The sequence below is a fragment of the Pteronotus mesoamericanus genome, unplaced genomic scaffold, assembly GCF_021234165.1.
Source record: "Pteronotus mesoamericanus isolate MK-2021 breed Mesoamerican mustached bat unplaced genomic scaffold, CSHL_Meso_final scaffold_31, whole genome shotgun sequence".
Classification (NCBI taxonomy): domain Eukaryota; kingdom Metazoa; phylum Chordata; class Mammalia; order Chiroptera; family Mormoopidae; genus Pteronotus; species Pteronotus mesoamericanus.
The window spans coordinates 21,598,828-21,617,050 of record NW_026555312.1 but is presented as its reverse complement, the minus strand read 5'-3'; the positions used below and the strand labels follow the sequence as shown (position 1 = coordinate 21,617,050).

Sequence of the window (18,223 nt, the reverse complement as noted above, 5' to 3'; positions counted from 1 at the left end):
TTCATTTATTCAAGTTTTCTTTTATACCTTTTTGCAAAGTTTACTTTTATTATAAAAAATTTCAAACAAATTCAAAAGTACAATGAATAGTACAATGAATACCTATTTATAGATCTCCCAGATTTAAGTTGTCCATATTTGGTTACCTTTTTAAAATTTATCCTTTTTCTCCCCCATTATTTTTAGCCTTACTATTTTCAAGCAAGTTTCAGTCATCAATTATTGTATACCTATACATTTTAGCATGCATCTTTTAAAAATAAGCATATATAAACATATGTGTATATGTGTCCATAAGTATGTGTATATCTACATGTATGTATGTTTTTGTGTATATAAAATTAACAAGAATTCTTTTGTATCATTTAATGACCATATTCAAATTTTCCCATATTTCTAAAAAAATGTATTTTCACACTTTGTTTGAATCAATGTCTATCAATAAAATTTGGTTGATATATCCTCAAAACATTTTACTCTAGAGCAATTCTTTTCATCTGTATTTTTCTTGCCACAAATTTGACACAAAAACTCAGTCATTTGTCATGTAGAACTTTACAAATTCTCAGTTTTGCTGACTTCTATTTCTTGATGTCATGTAACATTTGTATAATCCTTATATTTCCTGTTAAGCAGTTAGTTTGATCTAGAGACTAAATCAGATTCAGCTTTAAGTGAATCATTTTCTTTGCAGAGTTGGGGAAGGTGCAGGAGGGTAAGGAGAAGGAGAGGAAGAATACTTCATAAATCATGATATATGTTTCCCAGGGCATTCATCTTATCAGGAAATACATAATGTCTAGTTGTTCCTCTTTTCGATGTTTAGTTTTATCAGTACATTTAGGTTTTATCAGTTTCATCCATCCATTATGAAATTCCCTATTAGTCATTTACCAAATTTTAGTCTAGATCCATTATTTCATAAGGGATTGTCAAATGGTGTTATTCTAATCTGTCATTCCTTCTGCATTTATTATAGCAGTTATTTTATTGCCTTGATGTAGTATTTATAGGAGTCTAGATACATGTCTCTTTCCTTATTTCTAAGTTTTCAGAATAATGATTTGGCTCCTAGATTCCTACAAAGGTGACCAATAAACATTTAAAATCATTAGGAATTTATAATTACTGAAATATTTTATTTGTTCTAATCTTTTTAAGTGACTATTATTTTTGATATTTGAATGATTCCCATTCTTTGCCAGTAAAATCCCCATCAAGTTGGATTCTAATGCCTTTATCATGTCCCTTAGAGTCTTTAATGACCTCCTTGTTTTCTGGTAATGACCTCATTGTTTTTTCACATTTCCTGACACAGACCTTTGTGGGTCATTTTTCTTAGGGAGGCCAGGTACCTTTTCATGGGAAGAAGGAAGGAGGAAGAATGTTACTTAGAGAATATACTCAGACTCAGGGCAGTTGTTGCTACTATGTTGGTTGTTTTTTCTAGTTCTTTTCAGTGGACAAAACTAGAAAATATGATTTTTTTTGTTTTTTTCTAATACACATAATTTTATTGTATTATTATACCATTTGTCATGGTAAATAATCTTTTTTTCATTTAATTTATTTTCTTTATTTTTTCAAATACATTTGTCTCTGCCTTCCCCCCACCACCTTTCCCTGCTCGCTCCCCCCTCCCTCCCTCAATCCTTCCCCTTTGGTTTTGTCCATGAGACCTTGAAGAGAAAATTCATCATGAGCTATTACTAATATTTTCAGTTTAAATTAATTTTTTCTAAAATCCTCTTGCTTGATATTTTTATTATAATAGAATTAAGTTTATGATTATTACAGTATACTTTGATTGAATATTTAACAGTATTTCAAGAACTAGTAGATATAAAAAAATCTCTTAAGCAAACCTCCAGAAACCTATTTGTAGGTCATAGAGATAAGCATAAATAAATGGGAAGAGATAACCAGTCTCTCCATTTATATATATTCTTTTTTGTTGTTGTTATATATTCCCAAAATAGTAGTTAGAATGGCCTTCTCCCACACTTAGAATAATCGTACTCCCCAGTAGGTGAACAAAGTAAAGACTAGCAATCTAGAGTCCAGCTGAGGAAACCACTTTGGAGACAAGGAAGGTCTTCCTATTTCAGAGAGATATATCTTCAAGTTGCATCATCATTTTAGCATAAAAAAAAACCCCATAATTCAATTTTGGTGAAATGAGATTCATCTCCTGAAAGGATTATTAATTTCATTCAGTGAATTTCACATTCTTCTTTTGTTAACTATGAAAAAGTGAATGGGAGCTAGAAGGTCAATGGGATTCTAGTTTGAGCTGCAGATGGAATGATGGTATACCAGTACAGAGAAACCAATATTTTCATTTACAAAGCCAACAGTGGCTTAAACTTTGCAACTTAAATACAGACCAACTACACCACAATCTTTTTAAATGGCAAAAGTACAAAAAATTTTTACAAAATATTCCAGAAATAGTGCATAATCTAAGTGCATAGTAAATAAAAGCATAGAAAAATATTTTGCTAAAAGCTCAGCCTGAAAAAATCATTAGTGAAACTAAATATTTCATTTATTTAGAAATTGCTTTGTCTTTCATTTTTATTCGGTTTTGTTTTATAACTTTACAAAACATTTACATGACTCCAAGGTCAAATTCACAAAACAAAACAAGACACTTCAGAGAGAAAGTCCAACTTACAACCCTCTCACCCCGAGATAATAACTTTGTTAATTTTGGCTTATCTCTACATTTGAAAATAAAAGCACATATATGTATGTATATACCGTAACTTGCCACATATACTGCATACCCATATTTTTGGCCCAAACTTTCAGAAAAAAGATCTTTTGTTTTAATTTTTTAATACATTTATTTATTTATTTATTTATATTTAGAAACAAAAACGATTATCATATTCCAGGGTATTATTTTGTAAACAGATATTGTTATTGCTGTCTAAAATTTCATTTTTAAAGCATAAAAGAATTAAAAACATTTATACAGATATGGAATTAGTACTACCTATGTATAATGCACATCCTTATTTTTCCCTCAAAAATCTGAACAAAAAAGTGTGCATTATACACAGCAAAATATGGTAAATGTGTATTACTACCTATTTACCTCCCTTCTTTCTTAGATAAAAGGTAATAAACCACCCTAGGTGGTGTGGCTCAGTGGACTGAATGCTAGCCTGTGAACCAAAAGGGGCTAGTTCGATTCCCAGTTTAGGGCACATGCCTGGGTTGCTCACCAGGTCCCCAGGAAGGGGCGTGTTAGAGGCAACCACATATTGATGTTTTTCTCCCTTTCTCCCTCCCTTCCCCTCTCTAAAAATAAATAAAATATTTTCTTTAAAAATGTAGTAAACTATGTACCTTTTTGTATACCTTACTTTTTTTTTTTACTCTAACAATAGGTTCTGAATGTCCTTACATAGCAGTTTAAAGAAATCTTCCCAATGTCTCTATACAGCTGCATACTACTCCATTATATGGATATCCATACATCATTCAACCAGTTGCCTTTGACAATATTTGTGTTGTATCCAGTATTTGCTTTTGCTATTAGAAATAGTGCTTAGATTATGTGTGTGTGTGTGCGTGTGTGTGTATGTGTGTGTGTGTGTGTGTGTGTGTGTGACATTTTGTGTGTTTGGGACAGATCTCTAGAAGTAATTTTTCTAAGCCTAAGTACAGATATAATTTTGCTAGAAACCACCAATTTCTCCTTCACTGGTATATAGTAATTTGCACTAGCACAACTCATATATAAAGGTATCTTTTTTCTCCAGTGTTTCAATTGAGTATGCTGTCAAATTTTTGCATTTTTGCCAATCTTCAGAAAATCTAATTAAAAAATGATAAATAGTATTTCAGTTGGAGTTTTAATATTTCCAATCTTCTTTGAAGAAATTTAAGAATATCTTCATGTGTTTAAGAAAAAATTTAAATTTTACATCACATATTTAATTTTTTTCTATCAATACCTAAAAAAAAATTAATGTATGTGATCTCCTTCAGGACATGACAGGGACCTCTACAAATGTTTACTTACCTTTTCTGCTCAACTGTTATTACTTTCTATGTTTAAGTTATCTGGAATTTTAGTTTCATGTTGTTAATAATGTTTTATATCATTCCTCAATACTTTTTCAAATCAGCTTTTATAAGGCTCTTGTATTTGCATTTTTCTCATTTAGTACTATGATTAACCTTTATAAAGATTATGTGCAAGTAACCAAATTTGAATCTTTTCATGTCCAAATATGTCTGCTAGCTTTCATTTGAATGACAGTTTTGCGTGGGAATAGAATTCTGAATGCAAAATCACTTATTCCTTTGGCTGTCCATGATAATTACTTATCTGCTTCTTAGCATCCAACAACACCTATGAAGAGTCTGCTATCAAAAAAAAAAAGTTTTATCTATGAAAATATTATTTCAATCTATTCTTATACTTTTACAGATATTTTTAACTTGACTTTAAAGTTTTTGCTTTTCCTTAGAAGTTTTGACATTGAAACAGTTTGCATCCAGGTGTCGGTCTTATCTTCATTTATCATATTTGGCACACTATGATTCTTTCCAGTTTTGACAATATAAGTCTTCCTTTAGAGCTGGGGTTTTCTTTTCTCTTATATTTTTGACTCTTTTCTTCCTTTTATTTTTCCGTATAATCATACAATAAAATGCCTTTTAAGCAGATGTTGAACTCTCTGGATATCTTCCAGGCTTATTACCATACTTTCCTATTTTTATGTATATTTTTAATTCTAGGAATTCCTCAATTTTTCCAGAAAGCCTCATGGCTTTTCTTTCTTGCTCCTCACCTCTAATGTTATGAATTTCATATATGTAATTTTCTGTAATTTCAAGGAATCTGCAGTAATAATGAAGGTAGATGAATGCACCAGTTATCTTTACAAAATGATCTCGATTTTAATTAATTTTACATAATTATATTTATTTTATACATGATTTTCTGTTTTCACATTTAAGTCGCTGTCTTTTAGTTTCAGTATGATTAAATATTTTTTCAGAGTATATTTTAATGACATACTAATCTGTTGTGTGGGCAAATAATTTATTTGGGAACATTTCAGATTTTTTCTCATTCTTCACTATTATAAGTAGTGCTATGATAAACAAACTCTATACATAAGTTTTTTGATGCATTATTTGTATGGGTTAGATAGATTCATTACTCTGAATCAAAGATCATGTATATTTTCAAGGTTAAATTTAAAAAATAAAAAACAAAAACAAATATGGTAGTTATTACAATTCTATTAGTAGATTGACAATTCATCACACATTAACTGGTACTGAGTATTATAAGTTTAAAACATATCTATTTTTTTATATATATATTTTTTTCCTTTAAAACCTTCACGGTTCTTTGAATACTACTTAGTTAAAATTGTTTTTATGAATGTACGGTCATATTTCCTCGTCTGTGAAGTAGTTTTCTCCTTGCTGACTTTCTTTTAAACACTTTATGATTTTTTAATGATTTTTGCATTTGCATCTTTCTCAATCAGCACATTTATCAATTATTAGAACTTTTTGCATATAAGGGAATTTTATTAACATTTTCTGCTTCTGTAAATATTTCCCTAGTTTGTTATATACTTTAAATTTTACTATATTTTAAAAGCAATTTTTATATTTATATTAAAAAAAATACATTAATCACTTTTTCCTTTTGGTTTTTTCTATTATTTTTGTTTAGCTAAAACTTTCTCATCTAGAGACCAAATAAATATTCGCCTTTATTTTATTCTAGATTTCTTATGCTTTAAATTCTCGTTTACATTAATTTTCAGCTTATTTTGATGTACATAAAATTTACTTTTCCCCAAACAACCAGTTTTCCTAGCTGAATTTAATGAACACTCTAGTCACTTCCTTTGATTTGCAATACTTTATTATATATTAATTTTACAGGTAGAACTATACATATTATAACATCTATTTCTAGGCTATTCATTTTGACTCATCTCTTTTTATACCAATTACTTATTATAGCTCTATAACCCAATCTAACATTTAATATCTTATAGGACAAATCCATATACATCTCATATTATAAGGAAAACAGATTTAAAACATTCCTAAATGGCACTTCTAGAACTCAGTGGTCATACGAGGAAATGTCTATCTCAACAACAGGCATTTAGAACCCAAATGGCTAAAATGTTTATTTTTACAATAGTTCCAACAGTTAAACCACTATTACAAAAGAATAAAAGCAAAAGTAGCTTTTTCTTTTCAGGACATGTGAGAGCATCCAGTGAGTGCTATATATGTGCAAACGATCAATGGCTTTTGGCTTATATCCTCACGTTTTCTTTTAAAATAAAAGTATTCTTTCATATTTTTATCCAAAAATATTGGCCTCAAACTTGGTTGTGACTTCTTCATGTGTTATCCACTTGGAATGAAGCTGTCATTTCCACTTAGAGTCATAGGCCCATAGGAAGATTGCTGGTGAAACCATGGCCTTGGGCCTCTGGAACCTGGCAAGACCAGCAGTTTGGGGCATCAAAGCTCATACCTGAAGTGCTGAGGAAAGGGTTGCTGCACACTTGCCATGTAATGCTGATTTTTCATAGAAATATAAAGCAACTCTTGGAGGAATAAACCATTGCTACATGCTACAATAAGAATGAATCTCAAAATAATTAGCTTGAGTGAAAGAAGCAAGACCCTTCCCCTGAATCGTACATATTGTTCGATTCTATTTATATAAATTTCCAGAAAATGCAAACTAACTTGTAGTGGCAAAAACCAGACTAATGATTCCCTGGAGGAACTGAGGGGATCAGAGAGAGGCTCAGGTAGGAAGAATTACAAAAGGGCACAGGAAACTTTTGGTGTGATGGATATTTTTGTTTTGATTGTCAAATTGTACAGTGTAAATGTGTACAGTTTATTGGACATTAGTATATATGTAAGTGTGTGTATGTGTGTGTGTATTTACAGTTGAATGAAACCACGCAAACGGTAGGCAAGAGGCAGAAAACAGAATGAGGAAGATACAAGAAAATATTGGAGAATAGGCAAGACCAAGGAATCTCCAAAGGATTCCATCAAAGCTATATACAGCCCAGAATGGGGATCAAAGCTGGTTAGGGCTGAGCAGTACTTTGCAAACCTTAATTTGTATGTAAATCCCCTGTGGCTCTTGTTAACATGTAGATTCTGATTTAGTAGGCCTGAGCTGGGGCCTGGGATTCTGCATTTCTCACAAGCTTCCTGGTGGTGCTGGTGTTTCCACCAGTCTTGGAGTAGCAAGGGGCTAGAGCATTTGCTGTCAACTTTGGCTCTCTACCAGAATCATTGGAGAGCTTAAACTAAATAAATAAATATTTTTTAAAGCTTCCATGCCTGGATCTTATCCCTACCCCTATAGATTTTGATTTAATCAATCTTCAGTTCTGTTCAGGACTCAAGAATTTTTATATCTACCCAGATGATTCTAATATGCTGCCAAGGTTGATAACTACTATTCCAGAGAAAATGATTAAAGCCTTATCAGGGAATGAGGGAGAAAAAACCCTGAAAGGCTGAAAGAGATGGCAGGTACAACCTGAGCCAGAGAAATGTAATGAACCATGTCCCCAATGAGAACACAAATTGAGCCTGTTCCAAACATGCAAATTTACCTGTGACTTATACCTGTATTGTTCTGCCTGTGTTAAAGATGCTTTTCCTGCTTTCACACCTGCCCTAGGAAACGTTCCAGACTGATTACTAAACAGGCAGATGGGTAGCGAGGCCTTTCTAACATTAGAACCACAGGGAAGAAAAGTTGCCATGGAGGAAGCCGACCAGAGAGGCTGGTTGGGCACCTACTTCCCAACACATCCACAACAACTTTTGCATTGAAAAGAGACAACCCCAGCCTCCCTCTTCCTGTCAGTGATGGGCCACCTACTGGGCATGACAGACAATGCTACAGTCTTCTAATATGCCCCAGAACTGTTTTAAATATCATTTTCAATTTGGCTAGCTTTCTATTAACATTAATAGGTTGAAAATCATTTTTTGATCTGGTTACAGATTTGTGTCTGCCTCACAGAATTCTGATACTAAAACTACCAATGCACCAGAATCCTGAAATGTTTAATGAGACATGTCCATTTAATTGTTCTGCTTGGAACTTAGCCAGAGTTTGCCAGCATTTTGCTGGCAAATGTCATCATTTACAGACTGACCTTGGCCACTGATTAGGATCACCATTGCTAAAATTCTATATTGGGAAATGAGTTATATTTAGTGAAACAAAAGACTTTTGTTTTCATTTAGTTGATTAAATTGCAGTATAGAAACAAAACAAACAAAACCAACTTCAAACATATGACTACAGTCTGGTTTGATTAAAACCATTATGTTTAACTTCTGATGCAGGGGATGCTGTGTACCTAGAAGACGAGAAAGAAAGGGAAGAGTATGTCCTGAATGACATCGGGGTTATTTTTTATGGAGACGTCAATAACATCAAGGCTAGAAGCTGGAGCTATGGCCAGGTGAGCCATTTAAAATTTGTCATTGTCAAGGACATTTTTGCATAATATTTTTGTCACATGTATCACCACAGGGTGCCAAATGTCAATATTAGACAAGCATAATTTCCTGCTTTTCAGGATCTGAGACTCCAAGACTGAGAGCCCAGAAGTAGAGACTTAGAAAGGCAGCTGCATAATTTATCAGCTGAAATCACATATCTTAAGTTATTACAATGTGACAGAGACCAGAAAGTCTATGGAAAACATGGCATTCTAGTGAGAAGTGCTCTGGCATCTTAGTACAGTGAAGTCTCATCAGCTCAGACCTTGCTCTGCAACCTGGAATGGAATAAGCTTTATTGTTAAGGAAAGCTGTTTCGATAATGATGCAAAGGATACCACAAGGTGTGTACCCAACTCAAAGAAATAAGTCTTTCAAGTGTTAGTATAAAATTCCGCTGATAAGAAAAAAATGTTACCATTTCATCAAAGGAGGGCCCACTGTGCTTTTACTTAAAGACACTTTATTTATCACCTGCAATCTGAAGTTACTGTCTGGATATAAAATATCTTAAAAGGATTTCATTTAAGACACTGAATTATTCAAACTATGTCAGTTTGGTGTCTTTAACAATTGAGCAAATGGATGCTATTTACCATATTTCCATAAATAAATGCATGTCCTGTAGTTCAGAAGCAACTTTTTCTTAGTGGCATGAAAGGGGGTGAATGTGTCTTTCTCAGAGTTTTGGCTGAGAGGATTGGAAGCGTGCACATTGTTCTGGTGCCCAGGGTGGAAAGTTTACAGCCTCCCCAGGTAGCATGATATTTCTTGGCCTCTTCATGCCTTGTTTTGATTTCCACAGAGGCTCTCCCTTCAACTTCCTCTCCTGCTCTAGCCTGATCCACAACACCTGTGTCATCACTAACTTGTGTCCACCTAGCTTTGTCTCCCACTCCTTCCCCCTGACTCCTGAGTGTCACATGCCCAGGACGCAGGCTTGCCCCCTGCATTTCTGACATCCCATCAAGCTAATGGCCTATGTCTTCTTCCCCTTTTTTGCATCCCTGCCTGGTTCTCTGGTTATAAGCTGACCCTTTCCCAAGTGACATACAATTTGACTATTGCCTATTGTCTGGTGCCCTTGCTCTAGGTCACTGATCCCTAACATCTAGGTGTGATTCTTTTAACGTTCCCCATGTGAAAATATATAGAGAGCTAATAAGGACAAAGTCTCCAAGGTGGGTAGCAAAGAGATCTGGAAAAGGGTCTTCCTCAACCAGGATACCTTTGATAGTCACCCTTAAACACAGCCACTTTCTGTCTCTACTGTCATTCAGAATCTATTAATTTCGGTCCTTAAACACAAAGAACCAAGTAAACCAGTGGTTTGCAGTTATGCAGAGAAACAACTAGTTCTATGACTAACATTTTACCTCTTCAGCAAGCTGATACCATGTCCCATAGACATGGCTGAAAGATGTTACTTAAGAAGAACCAGAATAATGAGTTCTTTATATACCTGAAGAACTAGTGCAACTACCCACTACTGTTTCCATCACATCTGTTTAGAGTATACGTAGAATTGGTATTCTCACTGGATTTAGTGAAGAATTGCATGGTAATTAGCCATTAAGATTGTTATTTCTGTCACAAGTGCTTGTATGAACAATTGTAAGAGTTCTGTATTCAGGAAAATCTCCTGTACAGTGAGGTACAATATCGGTGAAACCTTCCATTTTATCATTTTATCACTACTTGACTTTATTTCTTTTTTAGAAAATAGAAGTGTTGCAAGTGGCTAGCTGTTCTCACTAAGGAAATTGAACTGACTACTAGGTTGCTCCCTTGATAATATAATCTACTTTGTACAGCCCTCTCTTTGACCTTGGAGTTCACCCTGTATCAGGATCAGGAAAACCTTAGACAGACATTCACTATGCGAAGTCTATTCTATTTCCCGTGCAAGGTATACAGGCCTGCTGTACCTTCCTGTGATATACCTGAGAGCCATTTATTTTCTAGACATACAAGGACTCTTGTGACTTCTGAGGTCTCGAGTCTTTGGCCTGACTTTGGTAAATCATTTATTCCTTTGCCTTGGGCACTGGAGCCAATATGTTGGAGAGATCCTCTAAATTTACTTGTACAATTTTCTGAAGAACTTCAAGTCAGTTCATGATCCTTAAATATTGTACATCAGTTCTCTAATAGTTCTGTTTCTATTTCTAGCTTGCTTTTAAGTTCTTATTTATTTTACTGAGAAATAAAAGAGGATGTCTCCTTCATTCCACTTTAGTATTAAATATTAAGTATAAAAGATTATGAGAAACTACTCTATAGAAAATGTACATTTCTAAACATTATCTTGTGGTTTCATTTTACTTTTTTCCAGAGAGTATTTTGCTTGCAGAGTGGACATTAAGTAGTTTCTCATTTTTTTTCCCCAAATAGTTCGAGGATGGCATCCTGGATGCTTGCCTGTATATGATGGACAGAGCAGAGATGGACCTTTCAGGCCGAGGGAATCCCATCAAAGTCAGCCGTGTTGGGTCTGCAATGGTAAGCAACTGCTCCTGAGTACTAAAATCAAGTCCACATCATTTGCCTCAGTATAGATACCAGTTCATTAAGAGCTATTGAAATGGTGACTTAAACTTTTGTTTTAATAGTCTGCAGTTCTCTGAACTTGTCATGTGCTATAAAATAAAGTTCTTCTCTTAGTACTGTATGTTTCTTTGGCTTCAAACAAATGGTGATAGCTGACATGATGCTATACTTATTCTTAAGAATCTCCTGCCTAGAGACTAAGGAGTGATCATGACAAAATGTCAGTGACCATAACCAATAATAAATCAATCAAACAAACAAACATCAGGGGGCACCAAAAAATGTACAAGACACAGTTTTTCTCCATTTTCACACCCACTGTAAGAGTTAAGAAATAAGTGACTCTATCTAATCCTAGCTTCTATTACAATAATACCTTACCATAGGGCTTTATCATTTATAAAGTGGGTTTTGATTCTTCATAGTAATCACATGAGATAGGTAGGATGGGTATTACGCCATTTCACAAGTTAGGAAGAAACGGTATGATGACAGGTTGTCAGTGACAAAGCTACCCCTTGAACCCAGGTCTGCTGACCCCAGATCTAGACATTTTTTCCCTTCCCCATTGCCTTGGGTAGGAAATCCTGAAGAGGAAGCTATTTTTGAGAATGCAGACATCCTGCAGTGGAATAGCTTCCTGGGAGAGGAAACAGAGTTCCCATGAGAGGGAAGGTTGGGAGATCAGGCACAGGGGTGAGTTAAATGTGATGTCCAGCTCTTGTGCAGTCCTGGACTGTACTGATAGACGCAGCACATAGATCCTGTCTTTGGTTCACAAAAGCGCATTAAAGCTGACTCATGAGCAGGATATTCCTAAAGACACAGCAAGCTAGGTGCTATCTTATTCCATCAAAGACTGAGCAAAACAAAACAAAAAATCTTATATTACCAATTCCCTTAAGTTTTCTTTAAAAAATAATGTCTTTGGAAGAATTTTAAGTTTGGTTTGAATTAAATGAAATCAGTATTGTCCAATCAATCAATATTAGACTGAGAATGAAAGGAAATGTAATTTCTGGTTAGCTCTTAAGAAAGATTGTTTTTATTAATAACTAAGCTACATGCGAATTTATGAAATAGTGTAGCTTAACAAAGGAAGTAAAAGCTAACCTCTAAAGGCAGTTTTATTTTCTGTTGCTAGTTTACATTGCATATGAAAAGACAATAAATTCTAAAGAATTTAGGAATTTATTCACAAAAACTATTTATAACATACATTAGACCTGTAGTCAATCACAATTTTTTCTGTTTCACAGACAAGATCCCCCTTTTTCTTCTCCTTCGAAGTCACCGTGACAGGTTTGCAGTGAGAAGGAAGCAATAGCTAGTAGCGGTTGCATATAAATTCCTTCTTAAGCATTCTAAAATGACGTGCTCATCAGACTAAACTTACTCACACTTTGTGTGTATTTTCACTCGTCCAGAAATCACTGCCTACCACAAGTCAATGTGAGGGAAGCAAACATGAAGCAGTTAATCCGATACTTCCTATAATGGGATCTGGCCAAGTAGAATCTGTTACATTTTGAATTAAGGACATAATCTTAATGCAAATTACCTTAAAATATTGTTAATCATGAAAAGTCTATGAAGTTCTAGGTTTTTTTTTAATTTATTTCTTTTTTTTAAATTTTTCAAATACATTTGTCTCCCTTTACCCGCCACCACTTCCCCCTGCCCCACCCCCCTTCACCTCCCCTCCTCAATCCTTCCCCACCTTGGCTTTGTCCATGTGTCCTTCACACTTGTTCCTTGCTCTAACCCTTCCTCTTCCCTCCCCGCTACCCACTCCCTCCCTCCCATGCCGGTTGGTTTCTTCTTTCTTCCAATGTTGCTGGTCATTTTTTCCTTGCCTGCTTGCTTTGCTGATTAGGTTCCACTTATAGGTGAGATCATATGGTATTTGTCTTTCACCACTTGGCTTATTTGACTTAGCATATGTTCTCCAGTTCCACCGATGCTGTGGCAAAAGATAGTAGCTCTTCCTTTCTTTCTTTCTTTCTTTTTCTTTCTTTCTTTCTTTCTTTCTTTCTTTTTCTTTCTTTTCTTTCTTTCTCCCTCCCTTCCTTCCTTCCTCCCTCCCTTCCTTCCTCCCTTCCTTCCTTCCTTCCTTCCTTCCTTCCTTCCTTCCTTCCTTCCTTCCTTCCTTCTTTCCTTTCTTTCTTTCTTTCTTTCTTCCTTTCTTTCTTTCTGCTGGATAGTATTCCATTGTGTAAATGTACCATAGTTTTTCTATCCACTCATTTACTGATGGGCACTTAGGTTGGCTCTAGCTCTTGGCTATTGTAAATTGTGCTGCTATGAACACTGGGGTGCATAGGTTCTTTTGAATTGGTGTTTTGGAATTCTCAGGGTATAATCCCACCAGTGGAATTGCTGGGTCAAAAGGCAGTTCCATTTTTAGCGTTTTGAGGAGATTCCAAACTGTTTTCCACAGTGGCTGCACCACTCTGCATTCCCATCATCAGAGTACTAGGGTTTCCTTTCCTCCACAACCTCATCAGCACCTGTTGTTTGTTGATTTATTGATGATGGCCATTCTGACCAGTGTGAAGTGGTATCTCATTATGGTTTTAATTTGCATTTCTCTGATGGTTAGTGATGATGAGCATCCTTTCATATGTCTCTGAGCCCTGTGTATGTCTTCATTGGAGAAGTGTCTGTTCAGTTCCTTTGTCCATTTTTTAATTGAATTGTTTGTCTTCCTGGAGTGGAGTCTTGTGAGTTCTTTATACATTTTGGAGATCAAACCTCTGTCTGAGATATCATTGGCAAATATATTTTCTGATATGGTTGTTTCCCTTTTCATTTTCTTGATGTTTTCTTTAGCCATGCAGAAGCTTCTTATTTTGATGAAATCCCATTTGTTTATTTTTTCCTTTATGTCCCTTGCTCAGGGGACATATCGGTGAAAATATTGCTGTGTGGAATATCTGAGAGATTCCTGTCTCTGTTCTCCTCCAGGACTTTTATGGTGTCACAACTTATATTTGTCTTTTATCCATCTTGAGTTTATTTTTATGTATGGTGTAAGTTCATGGTCAAATTTCATTTTTTTGCATGTAGCTGTCCAGCTCTCCCAACACCATTTGTTGAAGAGGCTATTTTTACTCCATTTTATGCTGCTGTCCCCTTTGTCAAATATTAATTGACTATAGAGGCACAGGTTTCTTTCTGAGTTCTCTATTCTCTTCCATTAATTTATGTGTCTGTTCTTTTGCCAGTACCATTCTGTTTTGATTACAGTGGCCTTGTAATATAGATTGATGTCAGGTATTGTGATCCCTCCTACTTTGTTCCTCTTTCTCAAAATTGCTGCAGGTATTCAGGATTGTTTATGGTGCCATATAAATTTTTGAAATGTTTGTTCTATGTCTATGAAATACATCATTGGTATTTTAATAAGGATAGCATTGGATCTATAAATTGCTTTGGGTAGTATGGACATTTTGATGATGTTAATTCTTCCAATCCATGAACATGGTATATGCTTCCATTTATTTGTGTCTTCCTTAATTTCTTTCTTCAGTGTTGTATAGTTTTCTGCATACAGATCTTTTACCTCCTTGTTAAGTTTATTCCTAGGTACTTTATTTTTTTTGTTGTTGCTATAGCAAAGGGGAATTTTTTCCTGATTTCTGATTCTGATATTTCATTTTTGATGAGATAGAAATAAAAAATGCCTTCGACTTCTGAATATTGACTTTGTATCTTGTTTTGCCAAATTCACTTATTAGGTTGAGCAGTTTTTTGGTGAAGTCTATGGGGTTTTCCATGTACACTATAATTTCATCTGGAAACAATGATAGTTTTACTCCCTCCTTTCCAATTTGGATAGCTTTTATTTCTTTTTCTTGTCTGATCACTGCGGCTAGGACTTCCAATACCATGTTGAATAGAAGTTGTAAAAGCAGACATCTTTGTTTTGTTCCTGATCTTAGTGGAAAAACTTTTAGTTTTTGCCCATTGAGTATCAGGTTGGCTGTAGGTTTTTCATATATGGCCTTTATTATGTTGAGGTATTCTCCCTTTATTCCCACTTTGCTGAGTGCTTTCATCATAAATGAGTGCTGTACAGTATCAAATGCTTTTTCTTCATCTATTGACATGACCATGTGGTTTTTGTTTTTCCTTTTGTTTTTGTGATGTATTACGTTTATTGATTTGTGAATATTGAACAATCTTTGCATCCCTGGGATGGATCCCAATTGATCATGGTGGATGACCTTTTCAATGTATTGCTGGATGCAGTTTGCCAATATTTTGTTGAGGATTTTAGCATCTATGTTCATCAATGATATGGGCCTGTAGTTTTCTTTCTTGGTTGTGTCTTTACCTGGGATTAGGATGAAGCTGGCTTCTAAAAAGAGTTTGGGAGGCTTCCTTCTTCTTGGATTTTTTGGAATAGTCTGAGAAGGACAGGAGTCAGCTTTTCCTTAAATGTTTTGTAAAATTCTCCTGTGAGACTGTCCAGTTCAGGGCTTTTGTGTGCCAGGAGTTTTTTGATTACTGCTTCAATTTCATCAGCTGTTATTGGTCTGTTCAGGCTTTCTGGTTCTTCTTCATTCAGTGTTGGAAGGTTATATTTTTCTAGAAATTTGTCCATTTCATCCAGATTTTCAAATGTCTTGGCATATCATTGTTCATAGTGATTCCTTACAATCGTTGTATTTCTGTGGTATCAGTTGTTATTTCTCCTCTTTCATTTCTGATATTATTTATTTGGGTCATCTCTCTTTTTTCCGTAATGAGTCTGCTTAAAGGTTTGTCTATTTTGTTTATCTTTTCAAAGAACAAGCTCCTGGATTGAGTGGTCCTTTGAATTGTTCTTTTAGTCTCTATGTCATTCAGTTCTGCTTTGATCTTGATTATTTTCTTTCTTTTGCTTCCTCTGGGCTTTGTTTGTTGTTGTTTCTCCAGTTCTTGAAGCTGGAGGGTTAGGTCATTTATTCGAAATGTTTCTATCTTTTTTAGGTAGACCTGTGTTGCTATGAACTTCCCTCTCAAGACTCCCTTCACTGTGTCCCATAGGTTTTGGACTATTGTCTGTTCATTTCGATTTGTTTACAGAAACTTTTTTATTTCATCTTTGATCTCATTATTGACCCATTCATTGTTTAATAGTGTACTTTTAAGTCTCCATGAGTTTGAATGTTTTTGAGTTTTTTCCTTGAGGTTGGTTTCTAGTTTCAAGCTCTTCTGGACCAAGAAATGCTTGTTATGATTTCAATTTTCCTGAATTTGTTCAGGCTTGCTTTGTGTCCTATCATGTGATCTGTCTTTGAAAATGTTCCGTGTGAATTTGAAAAGAATATGTATTTTGCTTGTTTGGGAAGAAGGTTCTATATATGTCAGTTCAGTCCATTTGATCTAATGCATCATTCAGTTCCACAATATCCTTGTTCATATTTGTTTAGAAGATATATCCATTTTTGACAGTGGGGTGTTAAAATCCCCTACTATCAGTGTTTTGCTGTCTATACCTTTCTTGAAGTCCTCCAGGACTTTCCTTATGTATTGGGGTGCTCCTATTTTGGGTGCATATATGTTTATAATGTTTATGTCTTTGTGGTGGATTCTTCCATTGAATATTAAAAAGTGTCCTTCTGGGTCTCTTTTTTATGGCCTTTGTTTTCTAATCTATTTTGTTTGATATAAGTATTGCTACCCCTGCTTTTCCTCCCTGTACATTTGATGGGAATATTTTTTTCCATCCTTTTACTTCAGTCTGTGTAGGTCCTTTGTTCTGAGGTAGATCTCTTGTAGACAGCATATATGTGGATCACATTTTCTTATCCATTCAGCTATCCTATGTCTTTTGATTGGGGCATTTAATCCATTTACATTTGAAGTTATTATTGATAGGTACTTATTCATTTTTTCCCTTTGTACCTGTGATCCTGTCTTTCTCACTCTTTTTCTTCATCTTCTTAAAGCAGTCACTTTAGCATATTTTGCAATGCTTGTTTGGTAGAGGTGTATTCTTTTAGCTTTCTTTTATCTGGGAAACTGCTTACTTCCCCTTCCATTTTAATTGAAAGCCTTGCTGGGTAGAGCAGTCTTGGCTTTAGACCTTTACTTTTCATTACTTGGAATATTTCTTGCCACTTCCTTCTGGATTGCAGTGTTTCTCTTGAAAAGTTAGCTGCTAGCTGTATTGAGGCTCCCTTATATGTTACTACCTCTTTCTCCCTTGCTTGCTTTAGGATTCTCTGTTTGTCTTTGATATTTGCCATTTTAATGGTGATGTGGCTTGGAGTGGGCCTCATTGGGTTCTTCTTGAATAGCATCCTCTGTATTTCCTGGACTTGTGTGACTTTTTCTTTCCTCCAGTGGGGGAAGTTTTCCATCATGACTTTTTCAAACAGGTTCTTTATGCTTGTTCCTCTTCTTCTGGCTATCCCTATTATACAGATATTATTACATATCAGGTTGTCCTGCATTTCCCTCAACATCTCTTCATTCTTTCTGAGTCTTTTTCCATTTTCTTGCTCTTGCTGGGAGCTTTTATCTACCTTATCTTTCAGCTCACTGATTCAGTCCTCTGCTTCATCGAGCCTGCTTTTGATTCCTTCTACTGCATTCTTCAATTCAGAAATTGTATTCTTCATTTCCTCTTGCCTTTTATTGATAATTTCCATGTCTTTTTTCATGCTGATAAAGTCTGCAATAAGTTCCTCATAGTTTCCCTGTAGTTCTTGGTAATTCTCTTTGAGCTCACAGAGCTTCCTTAGAACCATTGTTTTGAACTCAATATTTGATAATTTACTTGCCTCTATTTCATTTAGTTCTCTTTGTGAGGATTCTCTTTTCCCTTCATTTGGGGGGTGTTTCTTTTTCTTCCCATTCTTTGTGAGACTCTTCTTCTTTGCTTCTGCTTCTTAAATTGATCTGTCTTGACTTCCTGACTTTGTGGTGTGAACTTTTATGGTAAGAGACTTTTTCTTTCTTTCTTTTTCTTTCTTTCTTTCTTTCTTTCTTTCTTTCTTTCTTTCTTTCTTTCTTTCTTTCTTTCTTTTCTTTCTTTCTTTCTTGATCTGCCTCTGATGATGTCAGTTGTTGACTCCATCTGACCTAGGCATCTTTAGAGGACTTCCAGGAATCTACTGTCTTTGTC

General features: G+C 34.9%; 1 protein-coding gene across 1 annotated transcript in view; it reads left to right on the top strand.

Annotated features, from left to right (window-relative positions):
- The window catches only part of F13A1 (coagulation factor XIII A chain), a 189,041-nt gene that overhangs the window by 75,789 nt on the left and 95,029 nt on the right, over positions 1-18,223 (top strand). The window contains exons 5-6 of the mRNA XM_054591918.1: positions 8,395-8,513; positions 10,948-11,055. Coding sequence (XP_054447893.1) covers positions 8,395-8,513; positions 10,948-11,055 — 227 coding nt within the window. The remainder of the gene's footprint in view (positions 1-8,394; positions 8,514-10,947; positions 11,056-18,223) is intronic.